This window comes from Salvia splendens, chromosome 20 (genome assembly GCF_004379255.2).
Source record: "Salvia splendens isolate huo1 chromosome 20, SspV2, whole genome shotgun sequence".
In the NCBI taxonomy this organism is placed as follows: domain Eukaryota; kingdom Viridiplantae; phylum Streptophyta; class Magnoliopsida; order Lamiales; family Lamiaceae; genus Salvia; species Salvia splendens.
The window spans coordinates 8,730,764-8,753,623 of record NC_056051.1 but is presented as its reverse complement, the minus strand read 5'-3'; the positions used below and the strand labels follow the sequence as shown (position 1 = coordinate 8,753,623).

Below are 22,860 nucleotides of genomic sequence, written 5' to 3'. Positions count from 1 at the left end.
GGGATTCTCTAAAATCGCGAGACCAATGACACAATTGTTGAAGAAAGGAATCAAAGTGGTTTGGACTCCGGAGTGTGAGGCGAGTTTCCAACTATTGAAAGAGAAGTTGACTACAACACCTGTTCTAGCTGTACCGACAGCCGACAAGGACTTCGCCGTCTATACTGATGCATTGAAAGTAGGACTTGGATGCGTGTTGATGCAACATGAGAAAGTCATAGCATACGCTTCCCGACAGTTGAGACCGAATGAATTGAATTTTCCGACTCACGACATGGAGCTAGCAGCAGTAGTGCATGCACTGAAAATTTGGAGACATCATCTCTATGGAGTGAGATGCGAAATATATACGGATCACAAGAGTCTCAAGTATTTCTTCGAGCAAAAGGAGCTAAACATGCGACAGTGACGTTGGCTAGAGATCGTGAAAGATTATGACTGTGGTATTCACTATCATCCAGGCAAGGCGAACGTAGTAGCCGATGCTTTGAGTAAGAAGAACCAACCGCAATTGGCTTATTTCCTAACGCAAGAGGAAGCGTTGATTCGCGAATTAGACAGAATGAGTTTGGAGATATTGAAAGCGCCCGAGACAGTTGGAGGAAGAATAGCGACGCTAGTGATTGAGCCAGATTTGAGAACCAAGCTCATAGAAGCCCAACGACATGATGAGAAGTTGGAAGAATTACGTGTGAAGGTGAGAGCCGAGAAGCTTGACGTACGATGGACGATTGTGTGTGCCGAGCGATGAGGCGCTAAAAGACGAGATTTTGAGTGAAGCGCACGACATGCCTTACACTGCTCACCCCGAAAGCACAAAGATGTATCGAGATTTGAAGCAACGTTTTTGGTGGAATGGAATGAAAGGGGACGTAGCATCGTATGTGGAGCGATGTCTAGCATGTCAACAAGTGAATGCCTTACACCAACGGCCATATGGAAAATTGCAACCACTTGAAATTCCCGAGTGGAAGTGGTAGCATCTAGCCATGGATTTCGTGACGGGTTTGCCGAAGTCACAAAAAGGGAAACACTGCGATATGGGTAATTATCGATCGACTTACCAAAAACGCGCACTTCTTACCGATCAAGATTACTTATGGAGCGGACAAGTTAGCTAAACTCTACGTGACTGAGATTGTACATTTGCATGGAGTGCCAAAGACCATTGTGTCCGTCCGCGATACGAAGTTGACATCAAAGTTTTGGATGAGTTTGCAACGAGAATTGGGCACACAACTGAACTTCAGCACTGCTTATCACCCGCAATCAGACGGGCAGTCAGAGAGGACGATTCAAACGCTTGAGGATATGTTGCGAGCCGTTGTCCTAGATCGAGGGGAAAGTTGGGAAACTGTTCTACCGTTGGTTGAATTCGCCTACAACAATAGCTATCAAGCGACGATCGATATGGCTCCGTATGAAGCTTTGTATGGAAGGAAGTGTCAATCACCACTCTATTGGGATGAAGTTAGTGAGAGGAAGATGTTAGGAACCGACGCTATAAGGGAAATGACCGAGATTGTGCACCAAATCCGCGCAAGGATCAAGGAAGCTCAAGATAGGCAGAAGTCGTATGCTGACGTGCGTCGAACGGAAATCAAATTCAACGTTGGTGACAAAGTGTTCTTGAAAGTATCCCCGATGAAAGGAGTTGTGAGGTTTGGAGTGAAGGGTAAGCTGAAACCGCGTTTTGTAGGGCCGTACGAGATTATCGATGAAGTAGGTCCTGTAGCGTATCGTTTGGCGTTACTTCCCAGTTTTGGGAATGTGCACAACGTGTTCCGTGTGTCGCAGTTGCGCAATTACGTGTTCGACCCCAATCATGTGATTCATCAAGAGGAAGTGATCCTGACCCCCGACATGAACTACGAGGAAAGGCCCGAGGCAATCCTAGATCGGAAGGTGCAAGAGTTGCGAAACAAGTCGATAGCATCCGTGAAAGTGTTGTGGAAACACCATGGTCCCGAGGAAGCCTCGTGGGAGTTAGAAGATAGAATGAAAGAAAAATACCCCGAGTTGTTTATGTGAGACGGTCAAAATTTCGGGACGAAATTTCTGTTAAGAGGGGAAAGATGTAACATCCCAAATTTTGTGACCTTTATTTAATATATGTCAATTGGAAATTTCATTTATGAAATTTAAATTGTTGCTACGTGATTGAGTTTGATTATGTGGAATAAATCGTCATGGGGAAATTGGAATGAAGTACTACTTATATTTAATGTGGGGAATCAATTTAAATAAAGATCATGCATCTTGTTCTAGCCAAATAAAGTGGCTATTGTCGGCCCCTCCAATTATTGGAAATTTTATTCTTTCTTGGATTTAATTAATTATTTTGGGATATTCATCCAAATTAAATCCAAATCAAATTATCCCTAAATTATGCTACATGAAACTCGAACTTTAACCTATTATTTTTGTGAGTTTCGAATATCCTCTACTTTAATTAACAGGATGAATTAGTTTCTTTGATAAAATTTGTACCTTGTTGATTCCTTCATTTATTTTAAATCCAATTAAATCTTGCAACATTTTATTCTCTCACCCCAATTAAATTAATAGTTGCATTATTTACTTGTGGCTAATTAAGCCAATTTTCGCCCCCCTATTTGTAGAGGAGAATATATTTGTTTCCTATTTTGTGGAATTCCCTTTACTCAATACCAAATTAATACCTAAGCCAAATTAATTGGGGATGTGAATATTTTCCTTCTATTGTGTCTCCATCCCCCACGTTTTTTTAGCTTAATTTCTTTGGGGGAATCTATTTTATTGTTGCCTATTTTATGGGAGACTTTTCCTATAAAGAAATTACCAAATTTAAATTCTATTCTATTTAATTGAGGATTTAAATAATTTCCTTGTGCACACCATCAAGATTTTCGCCCCTTCCCTCATTATTTCCTACTTGGAGATTTAATTTATTTTGTTCCCTTGTTTATGGAATATTCATTGACTTATTTCCTAAATTGTGAATCTATTTCTCTCCAAGTAAATACCAAATAAATTCGAATTTATTAACCTAATTTTCAAAAAAATTCCTTCTTTTTAGTTGTGGATTTTATTTATTGGCCTCGATTTTATTCCCCCACAATTAATTAATTAATTAATTAATGGGATTAAACCTAGGACTATATAATCACCTAAACTAAACCCTAGCCCCCATTCTCCCTCATAATTTTCGTGCCTCACCTCTCCTCCCTCTCTTCATCCTCTCCAAAATTTCTTCCATCCTTGTTCTTGCATCCATTGAAATTTGATTTTCAAGAGTTCCCGACGAATCGCATCAATCTTTGCTTCTACCGTTTGGTTTTCGATTCAAGAAGGTATAACTAAATATTTTCCTCATCTTCTCCATTGAAACCTTGTTCTTGATTCCTTCATGCATATAGTGAGTGTATGAATCATAGATCGCAAAACTAATCGGTGGGAATTTGTGTTTGTATGAGAAAAACTGTGAATATGCGATTGTGAATGAATATGTGTAAATTTTGAATGATTCATTGGTGAATGATGTGTGATTATATGAGAACATGATTGTCAGAACCTTTTGAAGCATGTTTGTGTGTGGGAAGCATGAAAAATTGTGTTTGGTTGAATGAGGAAGAAACCCTAATTTCGAAATTTTGAGACCTGAAAACTGTGATGTTCGGACAGTGGATTCCGACGTATGTTTTACTGACCAAACGATCATATTTTGGTGCGAAAGTTTAACTGAGTAAACTTCAAGGTGTTTTCTGTTTTGTGTGTAAATTTCAGCCCCTTTTTGACGAAATATTATGACATGTTTTCCTTATGTTGATGAATGTTGGGATGGGTAAATTGAGAGAACGATGAAAGGAACGATAGGACATGCATGGTAATGTAAATTTATGGAAGGCTGATTTGTGTTGTGATGATTGGCAAGGGTTATTATGTGTACGTGAGCACAAGGAACGAGGGTTGCCTTAAGTGGATATTGAATTGATTAAGCCAACGAGGTGGGCTTTCTATATGGCTGTGTTGTGAAATGAATCCGGGTCTGAGTAGGGCCGCAAACCCTATCAAGCTGTGTACACTGGTGAGATCGGGAGCCGTCCTTGCTAGTCGGCCGGTCTCGTGGGCGAATAGTGTGGCCACACTTTCGTCGCACTGTGGATTGATGATTGTGATTGGTGGATTGTTGACAAAATGGGGAGATTATTTGACTGGTCAGTCTATGAAACGTCTTTGTGTTCTCGATGATATTTCTTTACTACGTATAAAACTCGAGATCACTGGTAGGAATGACATAACTGTATAAATATTTTCGGCATGAGCCCATTGAGTACAACAAGTACTCAGCCCTGCATATGTTTTTCCCTATGTAAAGGTTGAGCGGGATGTTGCGGTGGATGTTGAGTTGGCCTAGGAACTTTGGATGTGTTGTGTCTTCATACATAGACGTCATCCTTGACTCTCTTTAAACCTTATTTCCGCTGCTATATTTTTGAACTATGCCTCAAGACTTTATTCTGTTTTGTACTGTGTTTGAGCATGTTTGATTGTGTTAGGCGTTAATCTGATGTTTACCCTGTTACTCTGAAATGGTTTTTCGTGAACTAAACCAAATGTTTTCTTTTGGATGTTAATTGGATTTTAATATTTATTTTCTCCGCTGCTTCTTTTGAAAAATCATTTGCCATAAGTCGTTGCTAATTAATAATAAATTTATAACATTAAGTTTCTTTAAACTAAAAATTTGTTGTCTAAACTTTTAATGAACTAAAATATTATTCCTTTAAGCTAATTAAGTTTTCATATAAAATGTTATCCTTAAATGTTGTCTTTAATGTTATCCCGTGGTCACGATCTCCTCGTTTGTAGTACCCCTAGTTTGGCGGTCGTGACATGAATGTTTGAAATTAGGCATGTTGGATGTGATAACGAATGGGATATGATTGAGATGTAGACTTCAAATGCCTTAGACATAGGCTAGTCACATACACGCGGACTACTTCCTTTTAAAGACAATATAAGTAACGATGGAACGAAAGGGGCATAGAAAAGAGCGAATCCCAAGGCATGTTGAGATGACGAGACAAGGATAACCTTGTGAAGCGCGACTAGTGCTAGTTTGAAAGATTGACGAGATTGCAAGTTACTACGTTCCTTATACACGAAACATCTATCCATAGATGATAACCTTAAAAGAAAGAATCGTTATGACCCTTTTTTCTTATGGTAACAGGCAGGTATACACACGGTAGCACGTATGACGTTCTCTACGCGTAGTTATCTTTCTCTACCCTGTTTTGTTTCTTTTCTTCGTTTCGTTACTAAGGAAACTTACTTTCATGTAGATGGTGATTATGATTCACGCACCGCTAAGGGGCAGGTACGTCAAGAACAGGCTGCGAGCTGTAGAACTGTACCGGGGGTTCGAGAGAGACGAGAGAGCCCCTTTGATGTCGTACGTTTCTGACTACTTGGCACTATGGAGGGATGCCCATGGGTGTGGAGTGAAACACTACGAGGGCATAAAGAGGTTGATTGATGGTGTACCGATGCCTTGGAATAGGTGGGCCGATGATGCCTCGCGGCCATACCTTTGGCATAGGCTCCCCGACTATAGTGTGCAAGGAGATATGCATGGTTTCGTGAAGGTTCTTTTGGAAGCCCTAGTTGATGCTCGTGACGGACCGCCGCCTTATGCCCCACCTAAGAAGGAGGCATCCTCATCGCGTTTCAGCGCCTACAGCGGGGGTCGATACGAGAGTGAGACGCCGCAGCCAAACTTTCCCAAGAGAAGGAGGCTTGGGATGAGCACTTCTGCACCTCCTGCGACGGAAGTCCTTGTTGTCGATAAGCATATCGACGTAGCTACCTATGTGAGAGAGAGCGACGAGGAAGAGGAGGAGGAAGATCCTCTTGAAGATGAGGAAGAACCTCTTGAAGATGAGGAAGATCCCATGGAAGAAGAGGATGACCCGGACGAGGATGAAGAACCCCTTGAAAGGGAGATTGAAGTTGGACACGATGATGCGGTGAATGTTGAGAGAGCACCCGATGAGTAGAGTTCCTTTTTCTGTTTTCCTTAGTTTTATGGATGTTTTGTTTTAACGGACTACGTAATAATTTCTTTTGAGTTTTCGGTTGTACTTGTTGCAAAGACCTTATTGAAACACGTACTGGTTTTAAGTTATAAAATTTTCGTTTCTTTATCGTTTTGCTCGTGTTTACTTTGATATGCATGCAAAACCTGTGAATATACTTTTGGAAAGGTTGCGTGGTATGGTGTGGTGATGGGTAAATTTCAGACTTTTTGTACTAACGCGTGTGTTAAACAGAATGCCTCCCAGACGCGCAGCTGTCCATCACGAAAACGAGGCCAGCAATGAAACCCAAAGTAGTGTGGGACCCGAAGGACAACCACCACCACCACCACCGCAGCCAGAACGAAATATCGAAAAGGAATTTCGAAAGGAGCGGCCTCCCGTGTTTGATGGAATGGGAGATCATGCCAAGGCTGAAACATGGATTCGAGCCATAGAGCGCATATTCAAATTCCTAAGGTGCACTGACCAGGAGTGCCTATCGTGCGTGACCTACCAACTCACTGGGTTCACGGAATTTTGGTGGGAAACCAAGCAGCGGACGATGGCGCGTGAACAACTAGACGCCCTGACGTGGGAAGACTTCAAGGAGGAATTATACGATAAGTACATTCCGAGGAGTTACCGTAAAGCTAAGGAGGCCGAATTCTATAACCTGAAGCAAGGGCGGATGACAGTGACTGAATATGACGTGCCCTATGCGACATGTCTCGATATGCACCGGAGCAGGTGAATACTGACGAGAAAATGGCGGAGAAGTTTTGTGCCGGTCTGAGGTACGAAATAAGAATGGCTTTGGCATGCCGTGGAAGGCTCTCGTATGCCGAGTCACTATCTCGTGCGTTGGACGTGGAAGAAGCAATGCCACGGGAAAAGACAGCAACGCCTACTACCCCAACACAACCTACACCACAACAGAATTTTCGGGACAAGAGAAAGTGGGACGGGAACCGAGAATCCTTTGACAACAAGAGGTTCCAAGGTACCCCAAACTCTGCGCGGGGCAAGGGAAAGCAAACTACTCCGTACCAAGGTGGAGAGTACCGTCAGAGAGCACCTCCATGCGCCAAGTGCCAGAAGAATCATATGGGGGAGTGCCGAGTCGGGACGAATGTATGCTACAAGTGTGGTGGAGTTGGACACTTCGCCAAAGAGTGCCCGAGCAACAATAACGCTGGAGTTGGGGGAACACCGAATGGGCCACGAGGGAATTCTACACCAACACCACCTCTGCAGCTGCAACAGCGTCGCCAACCATATCCCACTCAGGCTAGGGCCTATGCTTTGGGACGCAAGCAAGCTAAAGCCGCACAGGGAGATCCGAAGCAGGACAATCTGGCAGGTATGGGAACACTACTTGACATGCCTGTTGCTGTTCTGTTTGATACGGGTGCATCGCACTCCTTTATATCCCACTCCTGCGTAGATGCTTTAAAACTTCCTGTTGATGAACTTAAACATAAGATGAACGTGAACTCACCAGTAGGAGGCCTTGTAGACATTACACAATCTTGCTCGAACATAGAAGTTGTGGTGGGAGAACTTAGCTTAGTGGCTCACAACCTACATGTTATGCCAATGGATAACGTTGACATTATTTTAGGGATGGACTGGCTAGCTGAAAACTATGCCACTATTCGATGCTAAGAGAGACAAATCTCGTTACAAACCCCGGGGAAGGAGCCCACTACCTTCCACGGGATTTCAATGAACCAACGGACATGGATAATCTCGGCACTTCAAGCAACTACGATGATTAGAAAGGGGCATCCTGCCTATCTTGTTTACCTGCAAGGGCACGACAGGAAAGAACGAAAAGTTGAAGATGTGGCTGTAGTACGTGAGTTCCCAGACGTTTTTCCCGATGCTTTGCCAGGACCTCCGCCTGATAGACAGTTGGAGTTTACTATCGATCTGGAACCAGGAGCCACGCCAGTATCGAAGGCACCTTATAGGATGGCACCTAAAGAGTTGGAAGAACTCAAAATTCAGCTACAAGAACTATTGGATTTGGGTTTCATCAGACCCAGCGTATCGTCATGGGGAACACCTGTGCTATTTGTGAAGAAGAGTGTGGTTTGAGAATTTCTCTCCTCTTCTCTCTCTAGCTTTTTCATCATTCTCGGCGTTTATCTTCCAAATCCACTCCGTTTAATCACTTCACCTACTTGATAGCAACTCATTGATTATCATTACAAGTGATGGAGTTGAAATTTCAAGGATTTCGAGAAGGTTTGATACTCCGGCAGAAAGTTTGAAAGGAAGTTTTAATGGAGAATTTCTTTTCTTCTCCATTAAATCTCCACTAACCACTAGCAGCTCACCAGATTTGGATTATATTATTAACAAGCGGTGGGTTTTGGAGTCTTGTGATTGATTTGCTGAAAGTCAAAAGAAGGTAAAGGAGGAATCCAATCTTTTTTCCGGCGAGCAGAATTTCAAAACCCTCCGGAGCACAGAACTGAAGCTTAATATCTTATTCTCCGGCGGCTGGTGAAGGTAAACAGGTGATAAAGTAGGGGCAACGCCCCGCCTCCGCTTCACGCGGCGGCAACTGATTCAAAACCATCGAATCCCTCCGGGGAGGGCTGCTCGGTTGTCGGAACACATTCACGATAAGTTCTCTATTTTATTTTATGTGAGATTTTCTTATGAGTGGTATTAATTGTTGAACTACTGTTCCTTTGAGTTTGCTTAGCCTACTGTTACTTTGATTCGTAGGTGTTCTTTGGAACTGTTTTCTTGCTTTAATTTGTTCTACAATTTGGTTCTTGTTTCGGCCCCTGTTTTGTTTCTTTTTTCAACGTGAATCTGCTGTCTTTGTTGAGATTAATCCAGTGCAATCCGCTTTTAGGATTAGCAAGGTTATTTGCAGATTGTTAAAGAGAAACAGGCAGGAAAAGCAGTTTCCGGTGACTGTGTTCGTTGTCGCCAGTGTCATCCTTAAGACAGTCACCTTCTCAGGCGCTAGCTTCCGGTGACTTTTCAATTCTCGGTCAATTTGAATTTGAAATTCAAACTTGGCAGCTATAAGCTTGGAATTCGGAAGAGACTTCATTAGGCCATCCACAACGTTATTTGAGGGCCCCACTGTACTTTTTTACTCCATTCCTTAACAAAGGAACGGAACCTGCAACCCTCCGTTCCTTAACCGTTCCTTAAATTACTATTCATTCAATTTCATTTTTTTATTTCCAACTAAATTCAATTAAAAAAACACACTTTATTAAAAAACAAACACACTTTATTAAAAAATACACAACATTAAAAAAAATTACAACTTAAACTTAAAAAAATAAAAAGCACACAATTAAAATCCTAAAAAAATAAAAAGCACACAATTAAAATCCTAAAAAAATAAAAGTACACAATTTTAATAATTTCATCCTCCAAAATTTGCCCAAATGTGCTCAATTAGATCCTGTGGGAGTTGGGTGTGGGCACTAGAGTCTCGTGTCCTTGCACGAATAGTTAACCGTTCTTGTATAGACGGATGCGAACCACTTCGAGGCGGACTACTTGCGGTTGAGCTTCCGGGGGATTCGTCGTCGAACCAATTTCCCGCCTCGGGTCCTCGAGGCGGTCAAATTACCGTTGCAAAAAAAAAAAAAAATTTATTAAATGCGAATTTTTTTAAAAAAAATTTGAATTATTGCGTCACCGGGACGAAGCCCACTCGCGGGGCAGCGAGTGGGCTTCACGCGTCGAATGGAGGCCGCCACGTCGTCACGGCGCGTGGCGGAACGTTTCGTTCCGCGTTCCTCCGGAACGGAACGCGACACGGCATAGGAACGGCATAGGCACGGAATGGCGACGGAACGGAGCCTGCAACGCGTGCCGCAGCGGAACCGTTCCGCCGGAACGGCATAAGAACCGCAACGGCACAGCGTTGTGGGTGCCCTTAGGGTGGCTGCTACTTTGGATTTGATTAAGGAATTAAGTTTAGGCGGTGGGGGTCCTCGAAATTGACATAGCCGCTTTTCTTGGGAGTGGGTACTTTGGTTTTTGTAAAGGTTTATTTGGAGAGGTGGGTCCCCTTGATCCTTGAGAAGAATTTATTAGGGAAGGCGGCTGAATCCCAGGACTCTAGAGAAAGAATTTTTATTTATAAGACCATCCACAATGCCGACCAGCCGAGCGCTGGCGCTGGGCGGTTCGCTGGGCGGTCTATTGCAGTCGCCCAGCGGGCGAATGGAGAGAGAAACCGCGCAGCGCTGGGCGGTCGCGTGGCGCTGGGCGGTGCGCTATTGCAGCGCCCGGATCGCCCAGCGCACCGCCTAGCGCGAAATTTAAATTTTTTTTTCCCGAAACACTATATATACGCGCTTTGCTCGTCATTTTCATTCGCACCACTTGTTTTTAAATTAATGTATTTTTTAAAATTATTGTACTTTTTTAAATTTTAATATTATTATTAAACTTTTCTCGTATATGTCTCGTAAATTAAATTTTGTATATTGTGATTGTTAATTATTTTATTTTGTGTATATTTGTTAATAGTGATGTGGTTATTATGTGGCTAGGCTATGGCTGGGCTATTGCTGGGCTATTTGCTTGTTTTGATGATGTGGCAGGAGGATTTTTAGTGCTGATGATGTGGCAGTGACTAGGCTATGGCTGGGCTAGGCTATTCCTATTGTGGATGGTCTAAGAGGCGGCTGCATTGGAATTGTGGAAATTTTTCAAGTCAGGCTACTTAAGAATTCGACGTGACATTGCTGCCACATCAGCACCAAGTTGTCTGTGACTCAGCATCCAGGTGGACCGCGACTCGGCAGCCGACTCACCTTCCACGTCGGCCTTGACTCAGCAGCCACTTAGACTGCCACATCAGCTTGCGTCATCAGCCACGTAGGACGTGCCGTATCTGCCACATCAGCTCCACGCGGCCAGTGACTCAGCAGCCAAGTGGACCGGGACCCATCAACCTAATCATCATCCAAGTCATCCGGGACCCAGCATCCACGTGGACGTGACTCTTCTGCTGACTCACCATCTACACCTTTCGTGACTTGGCATCCACGTCCGCCACTTAGCCATTTCACGGCCACCCTGGAAGTTCCCGTCTCCTTTTCTTTTATTCCTTGTTTCCCCTTACTTCTCCTATGGCCCCGCAGGAGAAGAGTTGGAGCGAGGTAGTCTCCAAGAAGAACAAGAAGAAGGAGAATGACGAAGTGATCAAAGCGGCCATGAGACAACAGTACGCCGACTACCTACACACGAACAAAGGCGGGTCGGATGATTTCAGTGACCACGATGACGCGGAGTGTGTTCCAGAGACACCCAAAGAGCTACCGAACGCACCCAATGAAGCGCATTTCCAGGAGGGGGAGGCACCAGCGGGTGATGAGAGTTACTTTGATGTGCTCCCAGCATATCACGCATGGCTCAAGAGGGCCGCTCAGTTCGACGTGGACCCGCGATTCCAAAAAGAGGATCTGACCCTTATCAAATTTGAAATGCTTAATACTGACCTCCTCATTCTTGATGAACCTGATATCACCCCCGTCCCTCGCGGATAGGGATCTTGTTTAATTGGCAGGTTCGCTGGACGGTTCCCCGACAAGGAGGCTATTTTCGACCTTATGAGGCGATGGAAGTGCAAATCACGAGTTACCTTTCACCGGAAGGGGTGGCTCTGCTTCCAGTTTGGAAGCGACGAAGCGATGGAAAAGATCCGGCAGCAAGGTCCGTTTGACATCTTTGGGATACCCTTGGTGGTTCAACCTTTGCCGAAGAAGTTTGGTCCGGATATGGAACCTGAAGTCATGGTTTCAGTTTGGCTGAGGCTAGTGGACTTGCCCCTGGAACTATTGAACCTTACGGCGGTGAGTAAGATCGCCTCATGCATTGGGACCCCGCTCTCTACTGATTTAAGCACCTTGAGGCGCGAGACTTTGGATGGCCCTCGCATACAGGTCATCATCGACACAGCAAAACGATCGAAGGAGTCCCTTTCGATTCTGCTACCAAGCGGGGAGTTTTTGGAGCAGAAAATTGAGTACGAGTTCATTCCGAAATTCTGCAAAGCATGCAAAACTTACGGACATTTTTCGGATGAATGTCGGGGCAGGCAGGAGGCAGGGGACCAGGCGCAAAGATTCGAATCTTTTCAACGACCGAGGAGCCGAGGAGGGCCACGGCAGCAACTGAATAGGCCGCAGCACCCTGCTCAGCAGCCGAGGATGAATGCCCCAGTTAATCAGAGCACGGGGCAGGTAGCCAGTTCAGGAGGCCGGGAGCGTTCCAGGTCCAGATCGCGCCCCAATAGCAGTGGAAGCCAACGGGTACCGTCAACCCGATTGATATGAGGACAGTGATGCCTAGGGACAAAACACGGGATGATCCGAGGGGAAAGCCTGCCGTTCCTTTGACCCCAGTTTCACCGAATAAGTTTGCTCCCTTGGCCGAGGAGACCGGACCCGACTCGATTGAGACTACAGAGGTCCCGGCGGTTGACCACCAGAGCCTTGCGGATGATATTCTCGCGGCCGTCCTGCCGCCGATCTTGGCAGCCATTCCCGGGAGTGTTCCCTTTGAGCAGCCTACCCCCTTTGTCAACGCAGATAGAAGACATAGAAGCAGAAGCCGCGACCCGCGGATCTAAAGGGAGACGGATCAGATTGAGGACATTGTTGTTGAGGCTGATCCGCAGGAAGACAATGGGCCTGTACCGACGGGTCATGTGGATCAACAAGCCCAACCCGTGACTACCGGCAAGGAGGACATTAGGAACAAAAAGAAACAAAAGAAGCAACTGCGGGCAGCTAAGGCAACCCAGGCACAGTCCGTTGTTGCTATAGAGAGGACATAGGCGCAAAATGAAGAGACCAGCCACCCTGCGGAAGAGACAGAGGATACCGAGGCCCGACCCACCGATACCAGCGCCCGACGTAGCCGACCGGACACCCGACTGAGCCGTATCGATAGGGATGGGGAACCCGACAGTACACGCAAATCAAAGTCCCGATCCAGGTCAAGAAAGAGGGACGATACCCCCCACTGGGAGGATGGATTAGATGCTGATCCCGAGGTATCCCAATGATCGTCGCCACATGGAACATAAGGGGGCTGCAGGCATTCCCCACCCAAGCTGCCATCGTGGATTTTGTGAGAACACACAAGATCGACGTCATGGGACTATTGGTGTAACATCCCAAACTTTTGTGACTCTTCTTATATGTTATTTGAATTTTTGAATTCTTGGAATTATGAAACTTTTGTTTCTATGTGATTAAGTGTTGTGCGTGAAATAAATTATCGTGGTTAATGTGGAATGATGAGCTTGAGATTTTATATTTGTTTCCAATGCGGGGAAATAATTAATAGGATCATGCATTTATCCTTTTTCGAGTCAATTCATTGAAAGTTTCGGCCCTCCCTAATTATTGAGATAGTATTTCATTTCGTAGATTTAATTAATTGTTTTGAGACTTTTATCCAAATTAAATCCAAACCAAAAGAACCCTAAATTGCACTACATGAAATTCGAACTCCATTCTTTTATCCTTGGGAGTTTCGAAAATTTCCTATTTAAAAAAATATGAGAATGAATTATTCTTTTTCCTTTGATTTAATTGGTGCATTATTGACCCCCTTATTTTGAATTTAACCTAATTAAATCATGTTATAATTTATTTCTTCACCCAAAATAAATAGAGAGTGAGGATATTTCCTTGGCTATTTGAGCCTAGTAATTTTCGGCCCCTCCAATAAATTTTGGAGGATAAATTATTGTTTCCTATTTTGTGGAATCCTTTTTTTTTATTCAAATACATACCTATGTCTAATGAATTGGGGATGTGAATATTTTCCTTCTATTTTGCCTCCATATCACACGCCCATTATGCTTTTATTTTCCTTGTGGAAATTAATTTATTTGTTACCTATTTTATGGGAGTCTTTTCCCATAAAGAAATTTCCAAATTTAAATCCTATTCTATTTAATTGAGGATTTAAATAATCCCCTTGTACAATTCTCCTTTAAATTTTCGGCCCCCACCCATTTTTCCTACTTGGAGATTGAATTTATTTGTTTCCTTGTATTCATTATTTTTTCTATTTCCTAAGTTGTGGATTTATTTCTCTCCAAGAAATATCAAATAATCCCTTGTTAATTTGCAGCCATAATTTTTGAAAATTAGGCTCTTTGTAATTGTGGGATTTTTATTCATTAGCCTATATTTTAATTCCCCGCAATTTATTTATTTAATTTACCATTGACTTAAACCTAGCAAACAAATAACACTTAAACAAACCCTAGCCCCCATTTTCTCCTACAATTTTCGGCCCCCCTCCCTTCTCACTCTCCCACACGGTTTTTCTCTCCTCTCCCACTCTCCCATCTCAAAAAAAAAATCTTCCATTCAAGCTTATTCTTGCAACCATTGAAAGTACCTTCAAGAGTTTCCGACGGATCGCTTCGTTCTTCGCTTCTACCGATTTGTTTTTGTAAAAGAAGGTATATTTGCTCACTTTTCCTCATCCTTTTCCGTTTGAACCATGTTCTTGAGTCCTACATGCATGTAGTGGTTGTAGGATTGATAGATCACAAGATTTAACGGGGAAAAGTGTGTTTTCGTAAGAATTTGGATGGTATTGTGTGTTAGATTGAAACCATGTGATATTGGATTGGAGTATTGGTGAATGATGTGAGTACACTTCAAGGTGTTTCTTGTGTCTCGTGTGAATTTCAGCCCTTTTTATCGAAAAATGAATTTTTAATAAATTTTTGAAATTGACTGCGCAAATTTGCCAGAAATTCGTGTTCTCGCCAATAATGTTTCGTTTTCTGTTTGACTGACCAAATGACCTCCGATTGATGTGATTCTTGAACTATATGAAAATTTGAAGTGTCTTCTGAGTTGTATTAAATGTTTAGCCTTTTTATAGTGATTTTTACAAAACGGTCGCGCAGTTCTGCCAGTTTTCTGCCTTGTTAAAATGACACCTAGTTTCAAGTTTAAAAGTATTATATGATGCATGTATGTCCAAGGAACGTGTTTAAATGTTGAAATCACTTGTGATACGTTGGAATGTGTTACGTGTGTCTTTACACCTTTGTGACGTATGTTGGGTTGGGGAATTTGAGAAAAACGATGAGAGAGAAAACGATAGGACATGCATAGTAAAATGTTGTTGTGGAAGGCTGACTTGTGTTGTCGTTGACAAGGGTGTTGTGTACTCGTGAACTCGAGGATCGAGAGTTGCTATAAGTTGGGTTGTGAATTTGCTAAGCGATCGTGGTGGGCTTTCTTTTCAGACCTCTTTACTTTTCCGAAAATTATTATGTGGCGATATAAGGGTGGTTTAATTGTTATGTCATGCCATGTTGTTTTTATTATGAGATTGTGTGCCTGATGCCTAGTTCGTATGAGTTCACTCCGTTAGGCTATATGGCTGTGTTGTGAAATGAATTCGGGTCTGAGTAAGGCCGTAAACCCTATCAGGCTGTGTACACTGGTGGGATCGTGAGCCGTCCTTGCAAGTCGGCCGGTCTCGTGGGTGAGTAGTGTGGCCACACTACGCCGCACTGTGATGTGATTGATGGATTGATGTGAAAAGTGGGGAGATAAATTGTCTGGCCAGACTTGAATTTTTGTGTTTCTCGTGATATTTCTTACTATATAAAACTCGAGATCACTGGTACAGATGACATAACTTATTAAAATGTTTTCGGCATGAGCCCATTGAGTACAACAAGTACTCAGCCCTGCATATTATTTTTCCTTATGTGTAGGTTGAGCGGGATGTTGCGGTGGATGTTGAGCTGACTTAAGTACTTAGGATGCGTTGTGTCTCCATACATAGGCGTTATCCTTGACTCTCCTTAAACCTTATTTTTCCGCTGCTATAATTTGAACTATGTCTCAAGACCTTAATCTTTTCTTTGTGTTTTGTGTTTGAACATGCATGGTGGTGATAGGTTTTAAACAAATATTTATGTCGCCTTTTGAAAATGGTATTCTCCGAGATCTAAGTTAAATGTTGTTTTGCTTTAGTTATTAATTATTGTTTTACTTAAGTCAAATTCTTTCCGTTGTCTTCTTTTTTTTTACAAGTATTTTACCTTATGTCTCTTCAAAAAAATCATAACCTTAAACTCCTTAAACTAAGTTGTTTTTCTTTCTTTAAGTTAATTAAGTTGTTCCTTTAAATTGTTATCCATGCATGTCGGTCACGATCGCCGCGTCTGTGGTACTCCTTGTATGGGCGGTCGTGACAGAGTGGTATCAGAGCTTTGTTCTTTCGCTCTGGTCCGAGTGTCTTCTTTTACTTTGAGTCTAAGTTAGTGAACCCTTATTGACTAGAAGTGTCATGAAGGCTCAACATCCACAACATCACGCTCAACCAATGAAAGTGAGGTATGTTTTATTTGTTGAAGGCATGTGAGATAGATGCATGAAATGGATGACAATATGATATGACGTTTGACAAGTTTATGCTTGTGAATGAATGATATGCATAAGGATGAGTTGTAATGGAAAGAATATATGAGCATGATTGGCTTGATAACTTAAGCATGTACTGTAACATCCCAAACTTTTGTGACTCTTTTAATACGTTATTGGAATTTATGAAACTTTTGTTTCTATATGATTAAGTGAGTTGCGTGAAATAAATTGTCGTGGTTAATGTGAATGATGAGCTTGAGTTTTTATTTTTTTCCAATGAGGGGAAATAATTAATAGGATCATGCATTTATTCTTTCTCAAGTCAATTCATTGAAAAATTCGGCCCTCCCTAATTATTGAAATAGTACTTCTTTTTGGGGATTTAATTAATTGTTTTGGGACATTATTCCAAATTAAATCCAAACCAATGGACCTTAAATTACACTACATGAAATTCGAACTCCATCCTTTTATCCTTGGGAGTTTCGAAAATCTCCAATAGGAGATTGGATTATTTTTCATTTGATTTAATTGGTGCTTTATTGACTCTCTTCTTTTGAATATAATCCAATTAAATCATGTTATATTTCATTTCTTCACCCCAAAATAAATAGAGAGTTGGGATTTTTGCCTTGGCTATTTGAGCCTAATTTTTTCGGCCCCCTCCAATAAATTTTGGAGAGTATTTTATTTGTTTCCTATTTTGTGGAATCCTTTTTTTTATTCAAATAAATTCCTATGTCTAATTAATTGGGGATGTGAATATTTTTCTTCTATTCTCCTCCATATCACACGCCCCTATGCTTATATTTTTCCTTGTGGGAATTTAAATAATTGTTACCTATTTTATGGGAGCCTATTTTAAATAATTGTTAAATAATATCCTTGTGCAATGACCCAAGAATTTTCGGCCCCCACCCCTATTATTTCCTACTTGGAGATTTAATTTATTTGTTCCCTTATATTCATTATATTTATTTCCTAAGTTATGAATATATTCTCCAAGAAGATACCAAATAAATTCCTTGTTGTGCACATGGAATTTTCGAAATTCCCTCACCTCCCACAAGCCTATTTTATTCTTTTAATTGTGGGATTTTTATTTGTTAGCCTATATTTTAATTCCCCACAATTTATTTATTTAATTTACTCATGTATTAAACCTAGCAAATAAATAGCAATTAAACAAACCCTAGCCCCCATTCTCCCTACAATTTTCGCCCCCCCTCTCTTCTCCCTCTCTCACACGCTTCATTCTTCTCCCACTCTCCCATCTCCAAAAATCTTCCATCCAACTCGTGTTCTTGCAATCCGTTTTTCGAGAGTGTCCGACGAATCGCTTCATCCATCGTTTCTACCGATTCGTTTTGTGTCAAAGAAGGTATATTGCTCACTTCTTATCATCCTATCCGTTTTGACCATGTTCTTAAGTCCTACATGCATGTAGAGGGTGTAGGTTCGATAGATCGCAAGTTTTAACGGGAGGGAAAGTGTGCTTCGTAAGAACTTGTTGTTTTTGGCGTTGTTGTTTGAAATCATGTGAGTTGGATCGATTTATTGGGTGAATAATATGAGTTTGTATGCAAATATGTGTATGAGGAACGTGTAAGCATGATTATGTGTTTTCGAGCATGAAAAATCGGTGGTTGTGTTGTGGAAGTTTAAAAACCGTATTTTCGAACTTGAACCAGAAATCTGTGATGCACGACCAGTGACTTATGATCTGTGTTTGACCTATCAAACGAACGAATTTTTCTATGAAATTTTTGCTGAGTAAACTTCAAGGTGTTTTCTGTGTGTTGTGTGAATTTCAGCCTGTTTTATCGAAAAATGAATTTTTAATAAAATTTTGAAGTTGACTGCGCAAATCTGCCAGAAATGTGAGTTCTCGCCATGAATGTTTCGTTTTCGGTTTGACTGAACAAATGACCTCCGATTGATGTGATTCTTGAACTATATAAAAATATGAAGTGTCTTCTGAGTCGTGTTAAATTTTCAGCCTTTTTGGGCATCGGATGAATTTATGGTGAATTTTTCAAATGAACTGCGCAATATTATCGGAAATTGTATGTTACGACCAGAGAGTTTAATACGTGATATGACTGACTAAATGACGTGATTTCGGTGCGAAACTTTTCATGTAATTGTGACCAAAATTTAGCTTCTTTTGCGGTCGGGTGAATTTATAGTAACTTTTACAAAACGGTCGCGCAGTTCTTCCAGTTTTCTGCCTTGTTAAAATAACTCTTATTTTCAAGTTTAAAAGTATTGTATGATGCATGTATGTCCAAGGAACGTGTCTAAATGGTGTAAGCACTTGTGATAAGTTGTAATGCGATACGTGTGTCTTTACACCTTTTTGACGTATGTTGGGTTGGGGGATTGAGAAAGACGATGAGAGAGAGACGATAGGACATGCATACTAATATGTTGAAGTGTGAGGCTGACTTATGTTGTCGTTGACAAGGGTGTTGTGTATTCGTGAACTCGAGGATCGAGAGTTGCTAAGTTGGGTTCTGAATTGCTAAGCGAACGAGGTGGGCTTTCTTTTCAAACCTCTTTATTTTCTGAAAATATTACGTTGTGTTATAAGGGTGGTTTAACTGTTATGTCATGCCATGTTTTTGTTTGTGAGATTGTTGCCTGATGCCTAGCTCGTCTGAGCTTGATCCGTTAGGCTATAGAGCTGTGTTGTGAAACGAATTCGGGTCTGAGTAGGGCCGCAAACCCTATCAGGCTGTGTACACTAGTGGGATCGTGAGCCGTCCTTGCTAGTCGGCCGGTCTCGTGGGCGAATAGTGTGGCCACACTTTCGTCGCACTGTGATATGATGATTGTGATTGATGGAATGATGTGAAAAGTGGGGAGATAAATTGTCTGGCCAGACTTGAATATTTTTGTGTTTCTCGTGATATTTTCTTACTACATAAAACTCGAGATCACTGGTATGGATGACATAACTATTACTAAAATGTTTTCGGCATGAGCCCATTGAGTACAACAAGTACTCAGCCCTGCATATTATTTTCTTATGTGCAGGTTGAGCGGGATGTTGCGGTGGATGTTGAGCTGGCTTAAGTACTTAGGATGCGTTGTGTCGTCATACATAGACGTCGTCCTTGACTCTCCTTGAACCGTATTTTCCGCTGCTATAACTTGAACTATGACTCAAGACTTAATCTTTCCTTTATGTTTTGTGTGTGAACATGTATGGTGGTGATGAGTTTTAAACTAGTGTTTACGTTGTCTTTTTAAAATTTTATTCTTCGAGATTTAAGTTAAGTATTTGTTCAACTTTAGTTAGTTGATGTATTTCTTAAGTCTAATTTTTCCCGTTGTCCTTTTTAAAAGTATTTTGCCTTATGTCTTTTCAAAATTTTTTTTTAACTTTAAACTCTTTAAACTAAGTTGTTTTCTTCCTTTAAGTTAATCAAGATGTTCTTTTTAAATTGTTATCCATGCATGTCGGTCACGATCGCCGCGTTGTGGTACCCTTGTATGGGCGGTCGTGACAGAGTGGTATCAGAGCCTTGTTCTTTCGCTCTGGTCCGAGAGTCTTCTTTCACTTTAAGTCTAAGTTAGTGAACCCTTATTTGACTAGAAGTGTCACGAAGGCTCAACATCCAAAGCATCACGCTCAACCGATGAAAGTGAGGTATGTTTAAATTGTTGAAAGTATGGAAGATTGATGCATGAAAATGTATGATGATATGATATGACGTAGACAAGTTACGCATGTGAATGAATGATATGCATAAGGATGAGTTGTAATGGAATGATTATGTGAGCATGAACTTAGTGATGTTGCTAAATGTGTATAATGCGCGAAAATACTACCACGATAGCATGCAAAGATATGAAACGTTAAGACAACGACAAATTTTCAAACTACGCGACAAACTTAAGAACTTTTTCGAACAAACAATAATACTTTTGGTGTTTTAAAAGAAACTTTCGTCTTCACATAGATGGTGCGAACGAAACGAACCGCGCTCAAGAGCAGTCAGTATAGTGCCAGAATGCGACAAGCGATATACGATTACGACCACTATGAGAGAGAGGAAGGCAAAGCCTTGAGAGAGGTTGCTGCCCGTTTTGAGACCCTATGGTGAGATGTCTGCGTGTACCATGTAACGGCCTATGGTTGCATAAGGAGACTAATTGAGTTGATGCCTGACAATTGGGAGCCTTGGATGGAAACAACATCCAGTCGGTTCACGTGGTACGAACCAAGAAACCAGATGATGGCTGGAGACATGAAAGGTTTTCTAAAGGCCTTAACGTGTGCTTTGATTGACTCACATTCCGAGCAACCACCGTCGACACAAGAAGGAAAAGATGAAACGGTATGGGAAGATAAAGACGTGATCGAGGTTAAACCCACGGCAGAAAGAGAAGTCGTACCACAAGAAAGCATGGTTCCGGGTTTTGAGGATGATTATGTGGAAGATAGCATGGATATCGAAGAAGCCCTCCGCATGGTTGACGAGTATCACGTAGAAGAGGAAGAGGACCCGGAAGAGGAAGAAGACCCGGAAGAGGATCTTAACACTAGATAGATGAGTAATGTTGTTTTTTTCCTTAAGTTGTTAAGACGATGGAAGTAGTACCTTTTTGTTTTCCGAACGAATGCTTTTGTTTTCCTTTCCACGTTGTTTACAGAAGTTTCCCTTTTCACGTGCCTTTAGTACTTGTGTTTTTTTTTTACCGTATCGTACGCGTGCTTGAAAGCGATGATGTTTTAATAACGATGTACTCACAACTGTGCTAACCTGTGTTTTAGATCAATATGCCCCCAAGACGTAGACGTGGTCCGCGTGTGGAGAACAATGTGGGGGAACAGACAGAAGGAAGTGTTGGGAATCCGCCCCCGCCTCCACCACCACCTCCACCCCAACCAAACGAAAGAGAGTACATCAAAGCCTTTTGGAAAGAGAACCCACCCAAGTTCGATGGATTGGGAGAGCCCCTGAAGGCGGAGGCATGGGTACGCGACATTGAGCGTGTCTTTGAGTTTATGGGATGCACGGACAGAGAACGCTTGGCCTGCGTGACGTATCAGCTGACAGGACCCGCTGACTTTTGGTGGGAAACGAAGAAGAGAACTATGGACCCCGCTCGCCGTGAGGCGCTTACTTGGGAGGAGTTTAAGGAAGAAGTTTACAATAAGTATGTTCCCATGAGTTATTGACGGGCGAAGGTAGTGGAGTTCCACACTTTAAAACAAGGAAGTATGACGGTCACGGAGTACGACCGCGCCCTATGTGAGATGACTCGTTATGTGCCAGAATTGGTGGATACAGACGAGAAGATGGCCGCGAAGTTCCGTTCCGGCCTTAGGCCAGAGATAAGGGTAGCAGTGGCTAGTCGCAGGGGAATTCCTTATTCCGAGGTATTGGGATGTGCCTTAGATGTGGAGGAAGCACTGCCCAAGAATGAGAGGACAACAAACCCTACCCCATCTGCACCCCAAGCGAACTTTAGAGACAAGAGGAAATGGGAGGGAAACCGAGCTCCTTTTGACAAAAAGGGGCGTTTCTCCACTTTTCGGCAACCACAGAATCATGGGCGCCAAATTGTGCCACATCAGAGGGGAAACCCGCAGAGAACACCCAACTGTAATCGGTGCTCCAAGCATCATGTTGGGGAGTGCCGAGTTGGAGGCATTCGGTGTTATGCCTGTGGTGGAAATGGGCACGTGTCTCGAGAGTGCCCAAACAAAAACAAAGGTGAAGTGAAGAATGGGCAAGGACAGAGACCACCACAGCAGCCTCAACCAATCCGACAAGTGGCCCCACAACAAGCAAGGGCATATGCGCTCAAAGGGAATCAAGGGCAGGAACCCCAAGCCAGCAAGGGCAACGAGAATTTGGCAGGTATGGGAAAGCTCCAACAACTGCCTATTATTGTGCTGTTTGATACAGGTGCTTCGCATTCTTTTATTTCCATGTAATGTGTGAATGCCTTAGAACTCCCTACTGCAATGCTTGAATCGAATTTGAATGTATCTTCACCGGTTGGAGGATTGATTGACATTGTGAGAGCTTGCTTGAACATAGAGTTTGTGTTAGGAGAATTAGGAGTAGTGGCCCAGCTTTTGCACGTTATGCCTTTGGAGAATGTAGACATAATCTTGGGAATGGATTGGCTTACCGAGAACCACGCAACGATTTACTGTAAAGAGAGGCAGATTTCTTTTCAAGCCCCGGGCGAAGAGCTGGCTATCTTGTATGGGATCTCCATGAACCGACGAACCTCCATAATCTCTGCTTTGCAAGCAACTACGATGATAAGAAAAGAGCGTCCGGCGTATCTGGTGTACTTGAATGGGGAGGAAAAGAAGGATTTGAAAGTGGAAGACGTGGCAGTAGTGCGAGATTTTCCCG

General features: G+C 42.4%; 1 protein-coding gene across 1 annotated transcript; it reads left to right on the top strand.

Moving 5' to 3' along the window:
• The first annotated feature begins 11,746 nt into the window (after positions 1-11,746).
• On the top strand, positions 11,747-12,391 carry LOC121781427. The gene has a single exon (XM_042179165.1). It carries the CDS (start codon positions 11,747-11,749, stop codon positions 12,389-12,391), a length of 645 nt encoding a protein of 214 aa, XP_042035099.1.
• Positions 12,392-22,860: the final 10,469 nt, after the last annotated feature.